This window comes from Protobothrops mucrosquamatus, unplaced genomic scaffold (assembly GCF_001527695.2).
Source record: "Protobothrops mucrosquamatus isolate PMUCROS unplaced genomic scaffold, P.Mucros_1.0 scaffold1049, whole genome shotgun sequence".
Classification (NCBI taxonomy): domain Eukaryota; kingdom Metazoa; phylum Chordata; class Lepidosauria; order Squamata; family Viperidae; genus Protobothrops; species Protobothrops mucrosquamatus.
In genome coordinates, this window is record NW_015387281.1 from 607,563 (window position 1) to 626,699 (window position 19,137).

At 38.8% G+C, this 19,137-nt stretch overlaps 1 protein-coding gene across 1 annotated transcript in view; it reads left to right on the forward strand.

Annotated features, from left to right (window-relative positions):
- The first annotated feature begins 16 nt into the window (after positions 1–16).
- Positions 17–19,137, forward strand: part of PTDSS2 (phosphatidylserine synthase 2) — a 27,970-nt gene continuing 8,849 nt past the window's right edge. Inside the window, exons 1-4 of the mRNA XM_015820068.1 lie at positions 17–255; positions 10,158–10,259; positions 18,036–18,118; positions 18,333–18,400. Of these exons, the coding sequence (XP_015675554.1) occupies positions 17–255; positions 10,158–10,259; positions 18,036–18,118; positions 18,333–18,400 (492 nt within the window). The remainder of the gene's footprint in view (positions 256–10,157; positions 10,260–18,035; positions 18,119–18,332; positions 18,401–19,137) is intronic.

Consider the following 19,137-nt stretch of genomic DNA (forward strand, 5'->3'; position numbering starts at 1 on the left):
CGCGGCCGCTCTCGTGATGAGGCGCGGGGAGCGGAGGGGTCACGGAGGCGCCTCCGGCAAAGCCGCGTTGGAGGAAGGGCAGCCGCCGCCGCCGCCGCCCCCCGACTGCGCTTCTCTGCCGGTCGAAGAGGGGCCGCGGGGGGATCCGCCGCCGGCGGCAGCTGCAGCAGCGCCCGACGCCGCTGTCGTCACACATGGCGACCGGCGCAGCACTGAGTCCGAGGTGTACGACGACGGGACCAACACCTTCTTCTGGTGAGAGGGGGCGACCGTGCTGCCCACGGCTCCTATCCTGACCGCCGGGTCGCTCTGCAAGCAGAATGGAGCACTTACGCATCTGGACCTTCTGCAGAAAAAATAAGGGCTCCGAGGGTGGCTGAATCTGGAGGGAAGGGTTGGGGGGGGGCGCTTATTCTGAAGATGACAGCAGCAGAGGCGAGGGTTTCATAGGGATTTAGAGCTAGTACTTGATTCTAGTTCAATCTGGGCTGATCTTTGATAACCGTGTGTATGTGTGTCCTTTGAAAGGGAGGGTACAGCACGTACTTGGTTTCAGGACAGTCTTTTCCAAATTGCTCCTTTCCTGCTGTCTGGTGACTGGCTCCATGGCTATTGCTGTCTCCCGATGTGATTTTTCGTCACTTGCTAGCAAAGATGTCAACTAATTTACACTTAAATGTCTTTGGAGATTTTCAATCATCCAGGTCATAGTTATCCCAAAGATTCTTTTTCAAGAGGCAACTGGACTTCCTTGTTTTTCTTTGAAGATGTTTTGTTTCTCTTCCAAGAAGCTTCTTCAGCTCTGACTGGATGGTTGGGGAATGGAAGGATTTATATGCCTTATACTTTCCATTCCATGACTAGCTGTCTGCAAGGAGTATAAATCCTTCTGTTCCTCCACCATCCAGTCAGAGCCGAAGAAGCTTCTTGGATGAGAAGTGAAATGTCTTTAAAAAAAAAAGCAAAGTCCAGTTGCCTCTTGAAAAAGAATCTTTGGGATAAGTTTGCAGTTACTAAATAGACAACCACTGACCCCATTGGGCCATCCTTTCAGAGATATTTCTCCAATGCCTTCAACAATGGCAGAACTTCTAAGGTACTTCAAAGTCCTTAAACATTCAGGGAGATATTCAGAGACGTATCTGCTTTGAAAGTAGCCCATGCTGAACTGTATAGCACAGTCAAACATCAGAAGTTGACCACGAGAAATATTTTACGACATTTGGTATTATGTCGTAAGATGCTTTATGATTATTTTTATGAAGTTTTATAAAGTTTGCCAAATTTCAGTTCCATGGGAATCATGAGTCCCAGATTTTGTATGCATTTTGGAAGTTAGCCCATTTGAGGTACCCTGGTTGAAAAAAATGTTGCCATATGATGTACAATTTCACCCAGTTAAAGGTTATGGATCCAAAAGATATATAGTATGTATAGATATCGTTATTGAACTTAACACTGCTGAAGACCAAGTCATCAGTTTAATCAGGAAACCTGATCAAGATTGCTTTCTAGGCTATTTCCACAATTTTGCCTCCTCTTTTTATCTAATACCTTGCCCCTGAATCTGTTAAGACTATCATTACAAATCAGTTGTGTACCGATAGTGGAATAAAGTAGCTTGAAACCAACTTCCAGTTGAGATAGCGGATCAACATCAGTAACTGAGTTTAAACATGCTTGGGATAAACATAGGTCTAGCCTCCGACAAAAATAAAAAATAAAACAAAATAGAAATTAATTAAAAATAATGAATGAATGAATAAAAACAGAAACAAATAAACACAAAAGGCAGACTCAGTGGATCACCTAGGTCTTTTTCTGCAGTTAATTTTCTGTTTCTGTTCAGTGTATAAGTGGATATTGCAACATATAATAAAATCTTGGGAAAATGAGCCAATTTAATCTGCATCAATAAAGGGACACTTGGACTGCATCCCTTAACTGTATTTAAGATTGTGCTTAAATTCATGCCTTTTTTCAGAATACCGTGTTTTCCCGAAAATAAAACCTACCCCGAAAATAAGACCTAGCTTGATTTTTGAGGTTGGGCCTAATATAAGCCCTACCCCCAAAATAAGCCCTACTTAAGACCCCACCCACTCTGTCCCTCAAAATTTTTGACAGGCCAGATCGCGTGCCTTCCCCCCCACACACACCTTGCCTGTTTCTGGTGCCACCACTGTGAGATGGCCTGAATGTTAAGAGAGCCGGGGACTGAGACAAGCAGAGGCTACCTCGTTTCTATCCCTGCCCTGGATTGGGGAATCCAGCAGGCAAGCGATGGTGGGGACTGGCCGGGGCCTCATCCATCAGCTTCTCTCTTTCACCCTCACCCCGAAGCAGCCTCTGCAGGTGGCCTGCACTGCCCCGCGGGTTTTGCCACTTTTCTCTTCCTCTGCGGAAGGGTAGGAAAGAAAGCTGGGTGTCCTAAGACGTCCCACTCAGGGAGGTGCCTCACATTTCCCTCAGTGGGGGAGGAAGGCTTTGGAAACTGCCTTTTCATTTACATTCATCATCAATATTGTAATCCGTCCCTTTATTTTTTTAAAAAAATGATTTCTATTTACCATGATTAGCCTCCTTGAATGCCATTGGAAATGCGCGGTATGAATTCTGCACATGACTTGTGGAAATACAGACACTCGCACCCTCAAAGGTCACAACACTTCCTCACTTGGGGTGCACCACTGCTTTAGAGGTGTGTTCAATTTTGTGGCTCAACTAAACTTTTCAGCTGCGGAGGACTGCAGTTCCTATCACCTTCAGAAAGCCTGGGTGATGGAAATCTTAGGCCAGACTCCTTGCAGCTGAAGCAATCCGGCTCGCCCAGGGTCAGGTTGGCTGTCATGGGAGGTGTGGCCCATCCCCGTCCTCCAGCTCTGCCGCACATGCGGGACGAGCCTCCCGTGACGGCCAACCTGACCATGGGTGAGCCGGATTGCTTACAGGGAGAGGCTGCGTGTTGCAGGGGGATGACTGCAAAGGGTGCGTGCAGATCCCTGCAGCTCCTAGACTAGAGGCTCTGAGCACTGTTTTTGGCACCGCTGTTTTTGGCACCATTTGCGCGTCTGCCTTGCTGTTTACAGAGGCGCTTCGGATCAGCAGTGCAACGTGGAGAGGTTTGGGGGATGGTCTATTCCCATTCATAGCTTGGCCGCCATCCAATCACCGTGCCGCCTCTTGGGAGGGCAACATCAGCTGCCAATGCAGCGGTGGGGAAGGTGGAAGGCAGTCCCGCCCACCAGATCAGCCTGGTGGGAGTGGGGTGGGGTGAGAAACCAAGCGGCACCAAAAACAGCGCTCAGAGCCTCCAGGAGCTGCAGGGATCTGTGCCCGCCCTTTACAGTCATCCTCATGCAACGTGCAGCCTCTCTGTAAGCAATCCTGCTCGCCCAGGGTCAGGTTGGCCATCGCGAGAGGCTCATCTCACATGTGCGACGGAGCTGGAGGATGGGGATGGGCCACACCTCCCACGACAGCGAGCCGGATTGCTTCAGCTGTGAGGAGCCTGGCTTAAGGTTTCCATCATCTGAAGGTGATGGGAACTGTGGCCTACTGCAGTTGAAGAGTTTAGCTGAGCCACAAAATTGAACGCACCTGTAAAACAGTGGTGCACCCTGACTGAGGAAGTGTTGTGAGCTTTGAGGGTGCGAGTGTCTGTATTTCTGCAGCTCATGCACAGAATTCATACCGTGCTTTCCCATTGGCATTCAAGGACGCTAATCGTGGTAAATACAAATCATTTGTTTGAAAAATAAAGGGTTGGATTACAATATTGAGGATGAATGTAAATGAAAAGGCAGTTTCCAAAGCCTTCTTCCCTTACTGAGGGAAATCTGAGTCGCCTGGGGGGGCGGGGCGCTGGCTGGACTGGGCCTTGTGAAAAAATGAGACATCCCACCAAAATAAGCCCTAATGGGTCTTTTGGACTAAAAATAAATAAAAGATCCTGGCTTATTTTGGGGAAAACACGGTACTAGTATTCCTTGACTTACGAATGGTCACTTTGTGATTATTTAAAGTTACGATGCTTCCCCCCCCCCCCAATGCTACTAGTTGCAAAGTTCTGATATCTGCCCTCTGCTCTGTGGTCACATGACTGCATTTTGGGCGTTTGGCCATCAGCCCACGTTTATGGCTGTTTGCAGGATCCCTCAGTTTACCACATTTTTTGCCGAAAACTGGCATTTACTTCCAGTTTTCACCAAAAACATCCCATAGTGAACAATGGGTTCACTTAACAACTGTGGTGATTTGCTTCCTAACCACCACAAAAAAGGTCATAAAATTAGGTTGGTCATGTGGGTGACCCGCTTTACGACCATCCAATGGGCAACTCCATTACAGTCAAAAATTAAGGGCTATCTATATTTTCCTGGATTGTTAGGGAAAAGGAAATATCTTTTTATATTCTTTGTCCCTTTTTAATAGTTTCTATTAGTTCTCTAAATTCTTTCATATTAATCTGGCTCTTACCCAGTTTGTATAGATTTTCTACATTAATTGTCTATTTTTAGTAAGCAATGGAAGAAGATTGTAAAATCATTTTGTACTTTAGTAGCATTAGGAAGTGAATTTTGTAGAATGCTTATTGCTGATGGAGCATGCAAAGAAATGGAACTGTACCAAAAGAAAAGATTGACAAAGGAACTTTATTATTTTAAAATAATCCCTGAAGAAAGTGGATAAGAACACATGAGATAATAACAGCTGAGTGGGCCATAGTAAATATCTGCTATTTTTTCCTTACAGCTTTTATTTTAGCTGATGTTTTAAAATTCATGTTGCTCATAAGAAAAATAACAGTGACATCTCCATCTCCAAAAAATAGTGTTTACAATTGCACTTGTAGCTCCTTAATAAAAATAAAAAGCAAGCTTGAATTTTACAATAATCTATGGCAATCACAAAACTTGGCATTAGCTATATGGATTGCATTCAGAATATTCCTCCTCCAATTAGAAGGCCAGAAACTTGTGTGGTTTGTCCCACCTATCTTTACCTACCTATCAGAGAAGAAAACAAAATAGTTGTAGGCTAAAAAAAGAGTTTGATATTGCACAGTTCTCTGGCTCTGCAGAAAAAAAAGTTGGCAAAGAGAAAAATGTGAACTGGTTTTGTATGATTTGAACTTTGTGATCTTGGCAGCAAGAGGGATATGTTGATACTAGGCAACAGATTTAGAGCACAGCTAGCAGCTTTTTAGAAGTTGTTGCATTCCAACCTAGTATCTGAGAATTCACAGTGCTCTACAAATTAGGAAACACCATCTTTCATCATAGATCCAGGAAGCATTTTAGAGAGTATATTAGGAACAAACTGTGCTGTACAAAAATAGTGACCTAGTAACTGGATCTTATAGACATTTTGGGTTATGCTGTCTTTTAAATGGAGAATGTGGGTAAAATTGTCAGTTCCTCCAATACTGCTCAGTTTATAAACTTCTGCTGAACTGTTTTTTTTTTCTGTAACACTTCATAATATTGTAATTATTCATCTTGGAAATAAGTGTACAGTATATTGTATTGCAGTTGGATTTTTTCCCCTGTAGGATAAGTACTATTTCAAATAAGTTTCCATGTGTGTCTCTTATTTTTGATGTTCCTATTTTTAGTTATTCTTATATTTGGCTGAACATTTAAAAATAAAAATTGATGTTCTTACATTTTTAGTAGAGTGGAAAAAGCAAGTACAGTGGTAAAGATCTAATTTACTTCATGCTAGTAAACTGGAGTTCTTTAGTGGAATAATTTATTGATTTATAATAATAATAATAATAATGATGATAAAGTTGGAAGGGACCTTGGAGGTCATCTAGTCCAACCCCCTGCTCAGGCAGAAAACCCTATACCATTTTGGACAAATGGCTGTCCAGTTTCTTCTTAAAAACTTCCAGTGTTGGAGCATTCACCGCTTCTGGAGGCAGATTGTAATTAAAATACTTATATGTAAGGGTTGCCATGAACTAGCAAGAGCTCCCTTATATTTTTGTTAATTTTTATAGCTGATGCAATTAATTCTGTTTATTTACTAGCAAATCACTACAGATCCTTAGCAGTTTACAAGACAGTTGATAGAAGCAATCATTTCAGTTAAAGCATTTATGATAGATATAAATAAATTAAAGCAACCAATAACTAAGTTGCAACAATACAAGGGTATGGTGGAATCTGGAGCTGAAGTGAGGAGAGAAGTGAAAAAACTGGTAAGCCTTGAATCACTAATGGAAAGCAGATCCTCCCTAAACTTGCAGTGCTTATCTAGTAGTTCCTGTGGTAAATTTATTAGTCTGGTGACATTCCTATAAATAGGCAAATAGCAACAAAGGTATCACTCTGATCAACTCCTTGTGTTATTTCTGGTCCCTTGCACCTGACTAAGGGTAACTTAATAATATAATTAAAAAAATAAAACAAATCATAGGAAAACAAAATTAAATAATATTAAAAAAATAAATTAATATAATTAAATTAAATGTGGTGATAACAAACTATCCAACCAAATGCTTTGCAGAAAAAAAAGTATTCAATAGCTTCCAGAACATTAGAACAGATGGAATAAGCTTTAATTCTAAGGAAATTGTACCCCACAAGACCTGAGTGGCAGCCGAGAAGCAGTGTCTCCTGGCCCCCGTTCCCCTTACAGCAAGGGTCTCCAACCTCCGGGTCACGGACTGGTACCGTTCTGTGTCCTGTTAGGAACCGGCCCCACACAGCTGGAGGTGAGTGGTGGGCGAGTGAGCAAAACCAAAACTGTCCTCCAGTCTGTGGAAAAACCGATCCCTGGTGCCAAAATGGTTGGTGGCGGCTGCCTTACAGTACTTCACAGAAGTGATGTATGACCAAAAGCTTCTCCTAGGAACAACATAATAGATGGGCTTATTCAGGTTGGAGAAAGCAGTCCTGTAAGAAACTAGGCACCCAGCAAGTTTATATATTGATTATATAATTTACACATGTGAATTTTAGAAAATATGTAGGTATTAATGTTTTTTGAAATAAAAAGGAGAAACTCTTTAAAGGCTAAGAATAGACGCATTTGAAATAAACTCCAGTCCATGAAATACAATCTAATAAATATTATGCTATCTTCCATTTCAAGAAAAAAAGTAAATATTTGATCTAAATGTCCTTAAAAATGGAATAGAAGGTCTGTCTTCTAACTAATGCTTTGTTCATATTGTATTTATATATGAGCAAGATTGTTCCTTTTGTCCCCTCTCTGAAGTACGGTCATGAGATATCAGGAATGAAAGTCTATGCTTTTACTTGAATGCATAGCATTTTTCCTTTTTTGCTTAATTTGTAGATATAGGCAATAATATTAATGCAGGTGCCGTAATCTATTTTCCATCATCACTCATAGAATATATACATTAAGACTTTTCATCTATAATATTCAAATAAATACAAAGTTAAACTCAATAACTGTTCGCAGTTGTAGTGAACAGTAGAAATACAATTTTCCAGAGGTAAAGTAATGCCTCCAGTAGAAGAAGAAAACATGATTTTATTTGAACATTAAGTACATAAAATTATCGATTAGTCAACAATTTCATATTGGAGTCTTCAACATTTTTGTCAAGGAATTGCAACTCATAAGCCATCAGTGTTTCTTAAAGTGTGGTCTGTATTGAAATGGCTGTGGCTACGGCCTTGGGAGTAGGAGTCCTGGTTGATTGGAGGCCCAGTCGATGATGGCAGTAGGAGCCAGAGTCGGCAATTGTCCTGAGGAAGAACGAACGTCTCCTGTAACTGCCAACTGGCCAGGTACATGGTCTGCAACAATCTTGGCAGTTTCTTCCCTCTGTGTAGGATATAGGAGTTGAATGTACTATTTTGATTTGATCGTGGTGGCTGATGGCCTGAAGGGATGAGTTAGACTAGCAAGGATATTGAAGGTTTTGGACTGTTTTGTTGGCGGGGGACTGGAGGGGGCTGGTTATGCCTTTTGTCCCATGGTTGAGAGGCAGTGGCAGGAATGAGCCCTGGCTTATCAGGCCTATTGGATGTGAAGTTCTGTAGAGACCAGGTGAGGATGGGGTGGCTAGGGGGAGGATTGAGTAGATAAGATGGTGTGAGTGAGGAGTGGGAGGCAGTGCTCAGGCTACACAATGGTTTCAGAAGCACTGGTAGTCTGAGTGGAGTCTAATTCATCTCCAGTTATTTGTTGCTGAGTAGAGTAGGCAACTTTAGCTTAGGGATGGGAAGAGGTGGGGGAGGATATGAGGGGGAGTGCAGTTATGAATGTAACACATTTGCCCAAATTGCACCAGTGTAATATAAATCTTTTAAATAAGTATTCTACAAATGCATAAATTTCCATTTTTCATATGGTAAATATTGATGCATATAGCCCATTCATATAATCTTCCAGTACAGATTGTGAATTAAAGCTGCCACCATATTTCTAAAGCTTTATGAGAGGCTCTTGGCTGTCTCACGGGTCTTCTGTTATTCTTTCAAGTTTGGCTTTTTGGGAATGAATGAATAGCCATTTCCCATCAGCTGAGATTGTCAGATAACATTTTCTCAGTTATCATTATGAAATTTAACATTCGTGGTTGGACAGTGAATGTATTGGGATCAGCTAAAATGAAAAAAGCAAGGCGTAAGCATTTATGTTTTCTAAAACTTTTCATTGTAAAAGGCAGGGGATGTACAAAAAGCAAGCAAATTCAAAAATTAGATTGGATGTTACAGCTTCAAGAGGCTTTTTTTTTTTTATAATATGGGCTCAGTTTTAAAGTGATATTTATAAGCACTGAGTATTGACAGTAAACCTGAGTGTTTTACTAGGTGGAAAGTTGTCCAAATTGCTGAATACTACTTAATGAAGAGAGAAGACAGAATCTTTTCTAATTCCTCTTAAGTTAGATAAGTCATCTCTGAATGTAGATGATTTCACCATGTTTGGTTAGATGTTTTGTAAAAAAACAACAATAAAAAGATAAAGTAAAATCTAAAAATATAAAAGTCCTTTTGTTCTTGAAAAAAATTGCACCTTTGAAGGCTTTGAGAATATTCTGATTCTGCTTGAATGACTGTCCCAATCTTTTTTATCAGCTTGTCAGATTCTGAATATGTTTTGGTTCAGAAGGATTTTACTATAGGTTTTTTCCCCCAGTTTTTATCTCAATGATCAGCTGCTATTTTACTGACTGCTTTTGAAGACCTCTTTAAACTTCAGCTTATGTAAAATATGCAACTCCCAAATGCACATAGTGAGCAAAAAAATATTTTTGAGGCATTTGCTGGTATTTCCTCATGTGAGCCTAAGGTGATGTTATTCTTTTCCTTGCTTGAGATTATCATATCATAGATTTTTCTACTACAGCTGTTGTGCAGGCTTGATTAGTCTCATTAAGTGAGTTTAAATAACCAACATTGCTAACTGCTATAACAACCTTTTCAGTACTTGCAAGCTCTGGACAGTTCTCCCCATGGAAACTACCATTTTCTTCAGGATCTTTCAAAACAGGTGTAAAAATCCTTTTTTGTAGACACTGATAGGTGACTCCTCTGAACCTGCATATGTAACCAGTGAATTTGTGTTACTTTGCCTTTTAAATGCTATATTAATATATTTTATATTATGGGTGTGTATGTACTTTGCCTTTTAAATGCTATATTAATATATTTTACATTAGGACTGTGTGTATATGTATATACCAGTGGTGGCGAATCTATGGCACGGGTGCCAGAGGTGGCACTCAGAGCCCTCTCTGTGGGCACGCGCACCATCGCCCCAGTCCTAGGCCTTCAGCTGGGTTTTATAAAACCTTTTTGCTTTAGGCCTCCACCGCCGTGTGCAAAAAAAAAAAAAAAAAGGTTCAATCAATTAATTTCAACTTCTTGCGGGAAAAAAAAGATCTTGCAAAGTTGGAATGGATTGATTGAACTTTTTAGTCCCACCCAGTCTGCCGTTACCACCGCAGCCATGCCCACCCAATGGTCCACACCCACCCGGCACCCAATGATGCATAAGTGGGTTTTGGGTTGCAGTTTGGGCACTCGGTCTTTAAAAGGTTCGCCATCACTGATATATATAAACATATATACATACTTAAAACTTTAATGTCTGCTAGTGAAAATAATAAGCCAACTATAAACAGTGTGTCAGAAAAAAATGATTTTTTTTCCCCTTGTCAACAGGCAAGCTCACACTTTAACAGTCCTGTTTATCCTTACCTGCACCCTGGGCTATGTGACCTTGCTTGAAGAAACACCACAGGACACAACCTATAACACAAAGAGGTAAATAACTTTTACAGAATACTGCAGCAAATGCAGTGTTGCCCACTTATTAACTATTGTAGTTCTTTGGGATACCAGTTTTTCAATTGCAGTTCTTTGATTGAGATAGTCTTCAACTTACAACCATTCATTTAACGGTTAGTCAAAGTTACAGTGGCAAGTGAAAAAAGCACCAAGTCTGGTATTTATGGTCATCACAGTATCTCCACGGTCACGTGATCAGAAATTGGGCTCTTGGCAAGCAGCATGTATTTATGAGGGTGGCAATGTCCCAGGGTCATGTGATCACAATTTGCGACCATCCCAGCCTGCTTCCAACAAGTAAAGAGAATGGGAGAAACCAGGTTCGCGTAACAGCCTTCTGATTTACTTAACAAATGCAATGATTCACTGAACAACCGTGGCAAAAAGGTGTAAAATTAGGTGCACTGCCTTGCTTAGTAATGGAAATTCTGACCCCAATTGTGGTTATAAGTTGAGGACTACCTGCATTTGGATCTGTTGCCCATTTAGTAGTTATTTCCTAGTCTCATTTGAAAACTAATGTATAGTACATGATAAAAATGTATATTAAATGTTGCATATTGATTAATCCTGCTTTTTAAGAGGTTTCTGTTTATTAAATCACAAGATAATTTGATAAGTCTAAAAAATCTTTCCAAGTTAAAAATGCTTTCTTAATATTTCTCTATCTGATAAAGTTTCATTGAACTTACAAAGATTGGACTCAAATAGCATCTTTTAATATATCCTAAAGCAAATGTTCTGTTAAATTAGATTTGAAAATTAATGTATTCATACAAAATTAGGATTCATTCTACATGTAGTCTTAAACTTATGAGCAGTTGCTTAACAACTATTCAAAGTTGTAGCAGAATTGAAAAAAAGTTACTTTTGACCTGTCCTCAAAATTATGACACCACCCTGGCAGCCTTATGATCACATTTCAGATGCTTGGCAAGTAGATACGCATTTACCAGATTCAGTCTTGCAGCCGCTTAATTAGCTTAACAACCACATGATTTGCTTAATAACTATGGTGACTTGCTTAACAGTTATCATAAAAATGGTTGTAAAATCAAGTCTGGTCACATATAGTATGTTTAGGTGTGTGTCATATATGTGTTTCACTTTGAGAGCGGGCATCTAAATTTCATTTTTGATGTGTGCCGTTGTGCCCACAGTAAAAAAAATGACAATAAAGGTTATCTTATCTACCTTATCTTACCTTATGATCACAATGCCTTACAACCAAAATTCTGGGCTCAAATGAGGTCATACGTTGAGGACCACCTGTATACTGCTTTCAGTTAAATCAAATGTTGGACTACAGCTGACTTCTTTCTGTAAGCTCAAAACTACTGAATGCCAGAGTATAACATACTGAAAAAAATCCTGGTTCTTGTGAATCTGATAGTGTGAGTAGTAGGGCATTGTAGAGTTGAAATGGAATGTAAACAAAGATTAATTATTTCATCAGTTGAACACCAGTCTAGTATAATAATTTCTCTGCTCTTTTCTCCCAGTGATACTTAGAATAAAACTAAACTATTAAGGCCATAATTATTTGTGAAAAGGTGGAAGAGTATTTTATGAACTCCTTGTTGAAAGGTAATACATATATATTAAGTAGGTGACAAATTAGTTATATAAAGCAGACCTACACTTTGAGAGTGAACTTTCATCTGCTAGTTTACGTGGCAATTCATTGGAATAACCTGCCAACTGAATTATTGCTAAATTTTGATTAGTGTAATTCTGGAGGCAAAAGTGTACTAAAATATTTATAGGTATCTTATATCTGGCTGACTCATTAGCACCTAGAACAATTAGACTTCATAGCTTAGTTTGAATTACCATATCTGAGTTTAATGTACCTGAACATGACTTTTGCCCTATTGCTTGTCCTACTGTGACACGAATTATCTGTAAAACGGTCACTAGTTTTGCAGTAAGATAGAATATTAAACTCAGTGAGTGATGTTGGATTAACCAGTTTCTTAGCCTAATTTATCTCAAGGGTTGTTATTTAAGGAGGTAAATTTAAAGGATACAATGCCATGTATGTAGCTTTGAGTTCCTTGAAAAAAGGCAGGATATGAATGCAGCAAATAATAATAGTTTATCAAGTAATCATTTGGCTCCTGAAATATGCATTGTTTTGCTGAGGAATCATAGGGTGGGAAAAGTTTTATATATGAGAACTAATATGATCGTTGGACAAAATTAATTCCTAATGCTAAAGTTTGGAATGTAACCAAATATATTTACCTACTAATTAACTTAAGGATACTCGTTGAGTATGGTTTATCAGCCAGCTACAAATCCATCTGGTGGTGATGTTGTCTATTCCACCTTTTTCTAGTTTATCAAGCAGTAGATTATGGTCTACCTTGTCGAATGCCTCACTGAAATCTAAGTATACTATATCCACACGTTTTGCTGGTCTAATTTGGTCACTTTATCAAACAATGAAATAAGATTCGTTTGGCATGATCTGTTTTTAACAAACCCATGCTGGCTACCAGTTATTACTTCGTTTGCTTCTAGTTGTTCACAGATCGGTTTTTTGATTATCTTTTCCAGGATCTTCCCAGGTATTGATGTTAGACTGATTAGTCTGTAGTTTCCTGGGTCTTTTTTTCCCCTTTCTTGAAGATGTGAACCACATCAGCCCTTTTCCAGTCCTCAGGTACTTCCCTGGTGCTTCAGGATTTTTGAAAGATATGATGCAATGGTTCTGAGATAACATCTGCCAGCTTCTTCAGAATTCTGGGATGTAATCTGTCGCGTCCTGGTCATAGTAGCAACTGTGAGAGGGACCTCGGAATCCTAGTGGACAATCACCTAAATATGAGCCAGCAGTGTGCTGCAGCTGCCAAAAAAGCCAACACAGTGCTAGGCTGCATTAACAGAGGGATAGAATCAACATCAAGTGAAGTGTTAATACCACTTTACAATGCCTTGGTAAGGCCACACTTGGAATACTGCATCCAGTTTTGGTCACCGCGATGTAGAAAAGATGTTGAGACTCTAGAAAGAGTACAGAGAAGAGCAACAAAGATGCTCTTCTTTTTTGGGGGGTGGGTGGGTGCAGTCTGAGATGCTTTTCTGTTTATCTCAGATATGTTTATTGATATGACTTTTTAGGGATATTTGGTGCTGTTTCTTTGCTAGGTGTCTGCATATTTTCTTTGAGGGGGAGGTTGTGGATCTGTGTATTTCCATCTAGGGGGAGAAATCAATTGCTCAGTTTTAATGGGGCTGCTTCTGGTTGGGTTAGATTGGGCAGTAGGGGTTTGTTAGATGTATGCTGCTTCTTCCTTTGATTGTTGTGTTTCCTTCTATGTGTGACATACCTCCATTTATCTTCCTTTAATTGATTTTAGTTTTTTAAAAATTGTGATTTTTGTATCTCAGATTTTTTTTATTACAACCACCAAGAGATAATCAGCTGTTACAATATTATTCATGACTAACTTGTTAGCTAATGTTTTGATCTGGATATTACGCTGTGAAAGTCTGTTTCCTTTTTCAGGTGAACAATGTTGCAATCTCTAAATCACAGACACTTTTGTTATAACAAACTACAAATAGTTGTTGGGTTACAACCACATTTTAGGCAGACAAAAGCAAAGTTTGCAAGGGGCGATCACATGATTCTTGGGCACTCCAACAATTCTAAGTGCAAGTTGGTTGCCAAGCATTTGAATCACAGTCATGTGACCATGGGCACTACAACAGCTGGATCTTCGAGGAACAGTGGAAGTCACTTAGCACTGTTGCAACTTCAAAAGTTTCCTGACTATCTGTAATGCAAATTTGGCTCAATCCTATTACTTAGAAGATACTAATGAGGCACAAGAAAAGATCATTTTTGAAGCATTATATACTGTACCATATGCTGTTTAAACAGAGCTTTGTCCTGGGACAACAGACTAGCATTTGAGACCCATCAGGATAACCTAATGTCTTTAAATTATGTGAATTCTGCAATGTATTGACTTCTTAGATCATAAATATGTGATAACCAACTAAACTGTAAATTTGCCACCACTACTGTCATCCAGTCACTGAGCTCTACACTTCTATGGCCATTTTGGTTGGAGTTGTGAGAGAGGCTGAAAATCCTCTATGCCTTGGGAGGGGAACTTGGATATAGAATATTGATTTTATAGAAAACTGAATGCAGATCTTCCAGGAGGTTCATATTCTTATGTCTAAACAAAAATAAACCTAAAAAAGCATTTGCCCTTAAAAGTGTCATGCAGGTCGTATGAGGCAATTCCTATTCATGCAGCAGTTGTGATGGCAATACTGATCTCTTCTTGGAAATCAAAATACTAATATTTCCATGGGTTGACATGAAAAAACAGCCACTTGCTTTCTAGTCTCTAGAAAAGGAGATGTGGCTATTCTAGGAGCAGAGCTTTCTAGTTCAGGTTGGCAGTGGGAGAAAAGTCTCAACACAGAGAACTAGGGGTGACATGACAGCAGTGTTCCAATATCTCAGAGGTTGCCACAAAGAAGAGGGAGTCAAGCTATTCTCCAAAGCACCTGAAGGCAGGACAAGAAGCAATGGGTGGAAACTAATCAAAGAGAGAAGCAACCTAGAACTAAGGAGAACTAAGGGTTTCCTGCCTGAGCAGGGGATTGGACTAGAAGATCTCCAAGGTTCCTTCCATCATCATCATCATCATCATCATCATCATCTTCTTCTTCTTCTTCTTCTTCTTCTTCTTCTTCTTCTTCTTCTTCTTCTTCTTCTTCTTCTTCTTCTTCTTCTTCTTCTTCTTCTTCTTCTTCTTCTTCTTCTTCTTCTTCTTCTTCTTCTCCTCCTCCTCCTCCTCCTCCTCCTCCTCCTCCTCCTTCTCCTTCTTCTTCTTCCCCCCATTCTAGCTTGGCAGAGGAGAAGATACATTAGGAAGGAGATCCTCTGCATGTTTTTACAGCTGAACTTTGGATAAGGAAAATACATGTAGAGAAGCAGATTGCTTTGACCCCAGGCCTTTAGGCCTTTGCTTTCTCTCTGTTATTAAATTGAAGTCATCCACCTGGTGGCTTTTCAGTCAGAATGACTTTATTTACTTTTTTACTTCCTTAATCCCTGAGCCTAATGTGGGAGACATCAGCTTCAAAGAGAAGAATGGACTATTGCTATTTGGCAGTATCTTATTACAAATCTTCCTGAATCTAGGGAGGGCAAAATTCCTTTTTCTAAGATAAAGGGCTCTTCCCCACCACCATGTTTTTTGTTTGCTTGTTAGATTTGTTAAGGCTGCCCAACTGTAGAAAGATGTTAGTGTGTTCTCCTCCTATCCTTAAAAAAAATAGGTCAGTACTAATAGCATTGCCCCCCAGCTTCTAGATTGCTTAATCTAGGGTTTGAATAATGCTTCTGTTCTAACAAGTCAGCCTACGTGTTTTTTCAGGAAACTGTAATTTTAAAACAGGAAAGGTGACTTATATCCGTTCTTGGTGATTTACTTTGCCTCGATTGAAATTAGTCCATTTTCCTGCTCAGTAACTAAACTTGTATTTGGGAGTTCTGTCTGGTAGATTTAATTCAATAGTTATCTCCTCTCCACCCATCATCTCGACTATCTTCTTTTGAGAACAAAGTCTGAGGGACACAAGTAAACTTCTTAAATAAAATCCTAATAAACTTTCCCTGTCTTTTGATCCCTGTTTCTGTATAATAATCTGCACAAGAGCTAATTCAAGTTAGTAGAAATTCTCACATACACTCATCATATAACTTACTGATAAGCTGTTATAATGATGGATTCATATATCATGCTAGATTATTTATTTGTATGCTGTCCATTCCTAAAGGCTGAGACAGGTGCAGGATTTAAATTGGAGTAAAGGAAAGAAGTCATGGAGAATATTTTTGTGGTTGCTAAGAACTGAAAACAACTTGATGGCATATAATTAATCAGTAAATCATGGGAAGCAAGACAGACAGCATTGCCACTCCAGGTATTTAAGAAGTGAGTGCAAATTGTGCAGGCAAATGACTTTTAATAAAATGTGATAGTTGCAAAAGATGTTATCAGACTCCTGAATTTCTGCAAATAACTCGTTAAGAAAGTTTCCTTCTTACTGATATGGCTAGCCTAGAAATAAAAAAACATCAGAATAATTACTTGAAGTATCCCCTCTTAAGTTGAACGTGTAAGGTTGGCCCTCTTTCTCCCCTTTTTAAAAAGGTATGTCGTCTTTGTATAACAGGATTAGTTTGGAATTAACAGAATAAGAGTTATATTTTAATTTGGTTAAATTGAACAATTTATTGGTTAGATTTATTGGTTATGTCCAGGCTTCAAGATTTCATTCTAAAAGATATTTTAAATTGGCAGTTTGTCAGATTATGATGGCCAGAAGCTAGATAGATCAGAGTCTGTTGGTAGATTTCTTGGTCATCTGCATTAGTTTGTCAAGGATTTCCAAGTTATAATAGCACTAATGGAAAGATTTTTTCTCCCTTGTCTAAACTGGGTTGTTGAGATGAAAGAATGCTTGTTTGGCCAGGTCTATAAACTCATTTTTGAGGCTGAAAATAATTCCTATGTTGCCACCATTTAATATTTTGTTCTAGTTGGTCAGTTCTGTAAAAATAGAATTATAGAAAAATGGTTATGTAGCTATCAAATCCAGTCCCTGCTAGATACAAAACATTGCAAACTAAGGTTTGTCAGTGTTGTAACCAAAGTTCATGATACTTCATCAAGACTGGATTGCCTTAAAGATTTCATTCATTCAGTAACAAATTCATGGTTCAAAAATATCCATAATGTAAAGTCTAAGACAAACAGAAAACAAAAATAATACTGACATGTTGACTATATCAAGATTGCATGTAACCAAATTCACTAATTATATAGAAATTGGAAAGAGCCCACTGGTCATTCATTCATTCATTTATTTGTATCAGCCTTTATTATTTTTACAAATAACTCAAGACGGTGAACATATCCAACGCACTTTCTTCTCTTATTTTCCCCACAACAACAACCCTGGAAGGTGGGCTGGACTGAGAGACAGTGACTGGCCCAAAGTCACCCAGCTGGCTTCCATGTCAGGCTTTAAATGCTGCTGTACAGAATTTGACTGTCTTATGTGTAAAGTATGATGCCTGTTTATAGTAAGACAACACAGTAATTGTTTGGACAACCTGAGATATTTTACTTTAAAAAATTGAACTTACTTATTCTGCATGTTTTTGTAATATTCTTAATAAATAAGATGTAGCTAGCTGTTTTCTTTGCAACTGACTCACGTGTATGCTACTTCCTCTTAGGAAATCTTAATAAACTAGTCATCAACATCTACCAAGGCAGATGGTAATACCATATATTAAAGGGAAACCAGGAGAGGCCTCTGCAATATCTAGGGTAATTCCAAGATAGCAAGATAATCTATTTCTGAGAATTAATGTCACTGGAAAAGAGGTTTAGATGGTTTTATAATCTATGTCCATACGTCATTGTTTAAGAATATCTATAGATCATTTATATTTCATTGACACCAGAAATATCTATGAGAAAGTAATTAGTCCAGTGAGGCTTTCTTCAAGTCCAACTGATCTTAATCAAGGTTCATTTAAGGAGCCAAGCCTGCTAGACAAAACATCCATTTTAGTCCAGTCACTAGCCAAGATAAAATTAATAATCGTATCTCCTAATTTTATATTGCATGAACAGTCAACATGTTAATAAATTGCAAGTATTGTTACAATATACTGAGGACTGTTTTGTTCTTAATGTTTTCCAGAGGTATTGTAGCCAGCATTTTAGTTTTTTTGTGTTTTGGAGTCACTCAAGCAAAAGATGGTCCATTTTCAAGACCCCATCCAGGTAATCCAAGTAGCTCATAGCATTAAAATAGACTGATAAAGTAATCTTATGTAAATTTTGAAAACTGTCCTTTTTAATATTACCTATCAAGATTTCCTTAATAAAATCTGTCGTAGCATTTTGAAAGTCCTAAAGATTCTATATGTACTAGTTTAGCCTTATGCCCAACTATAATATGTCTACGTTTTTCTTTTTTGTTAATTTGTTCTGCTAGCTTACTGGAGGTTTTGGCTATGCGTCAGTGTTGTCTATGAGCTTTTCCTCATTTTCATACTTTTTCAGGTAAGGAATTTAAAGTTTGTATTTTAAAGAAAAACTTAAAGATAAAAAAGTAGAGAGTATAATCATCAGCTTCACTTCTTACCATGAAAGCATAAGTAACATCATTTCAATAGTCTATCTGACTATTGTTGTTATAATACCCCCTCCCCCTTTTAATATAGTTTGATTAACGCAAGGCAGTAAACATACCTAATACTCTCTCCTCCTATTTCCCCACAATAAAACCCTGTGACAGAGTGACTGGCCCAAAAGTTACCCAGCCAGTTTTCATGCCAAGGGGGGCTTAGAACTCACGATCTCCTGATTTCAAGGCCAGCACCTTCACCATTACACCAAACTGTCTTTCTAGTATTACAGTACATTATATAATGCAGCTTTCCCCAACCTAAGCATCTTGTGGATTTCAACTCCCAGAATTCTCAGCAGTGGGTTTGATTTAATCTGTTTGGCAGCAACTCTGCAGGATCTTGGGTTGAGGTCTTTCTTATATCTACTGAACTTTCTGTAACTGAAGATTCCACAGATTTAATCTGGATCTTCTACAAATAAAATGGTCATTTCTGTTTGCAATGCAAAAATCAAAATTTTATTTTAACTCCGTTGTTTTAGACATGCTTGTAAACATTCAAGTAACACTTTTAACTTACATCTTTCTTTGAAAAGTTTAGGATGGTTTGCTTTCTGTACTGGGACAAACCATTTAGCTAGTAGGATAATTGTTCTGCTGAAAATGTTTA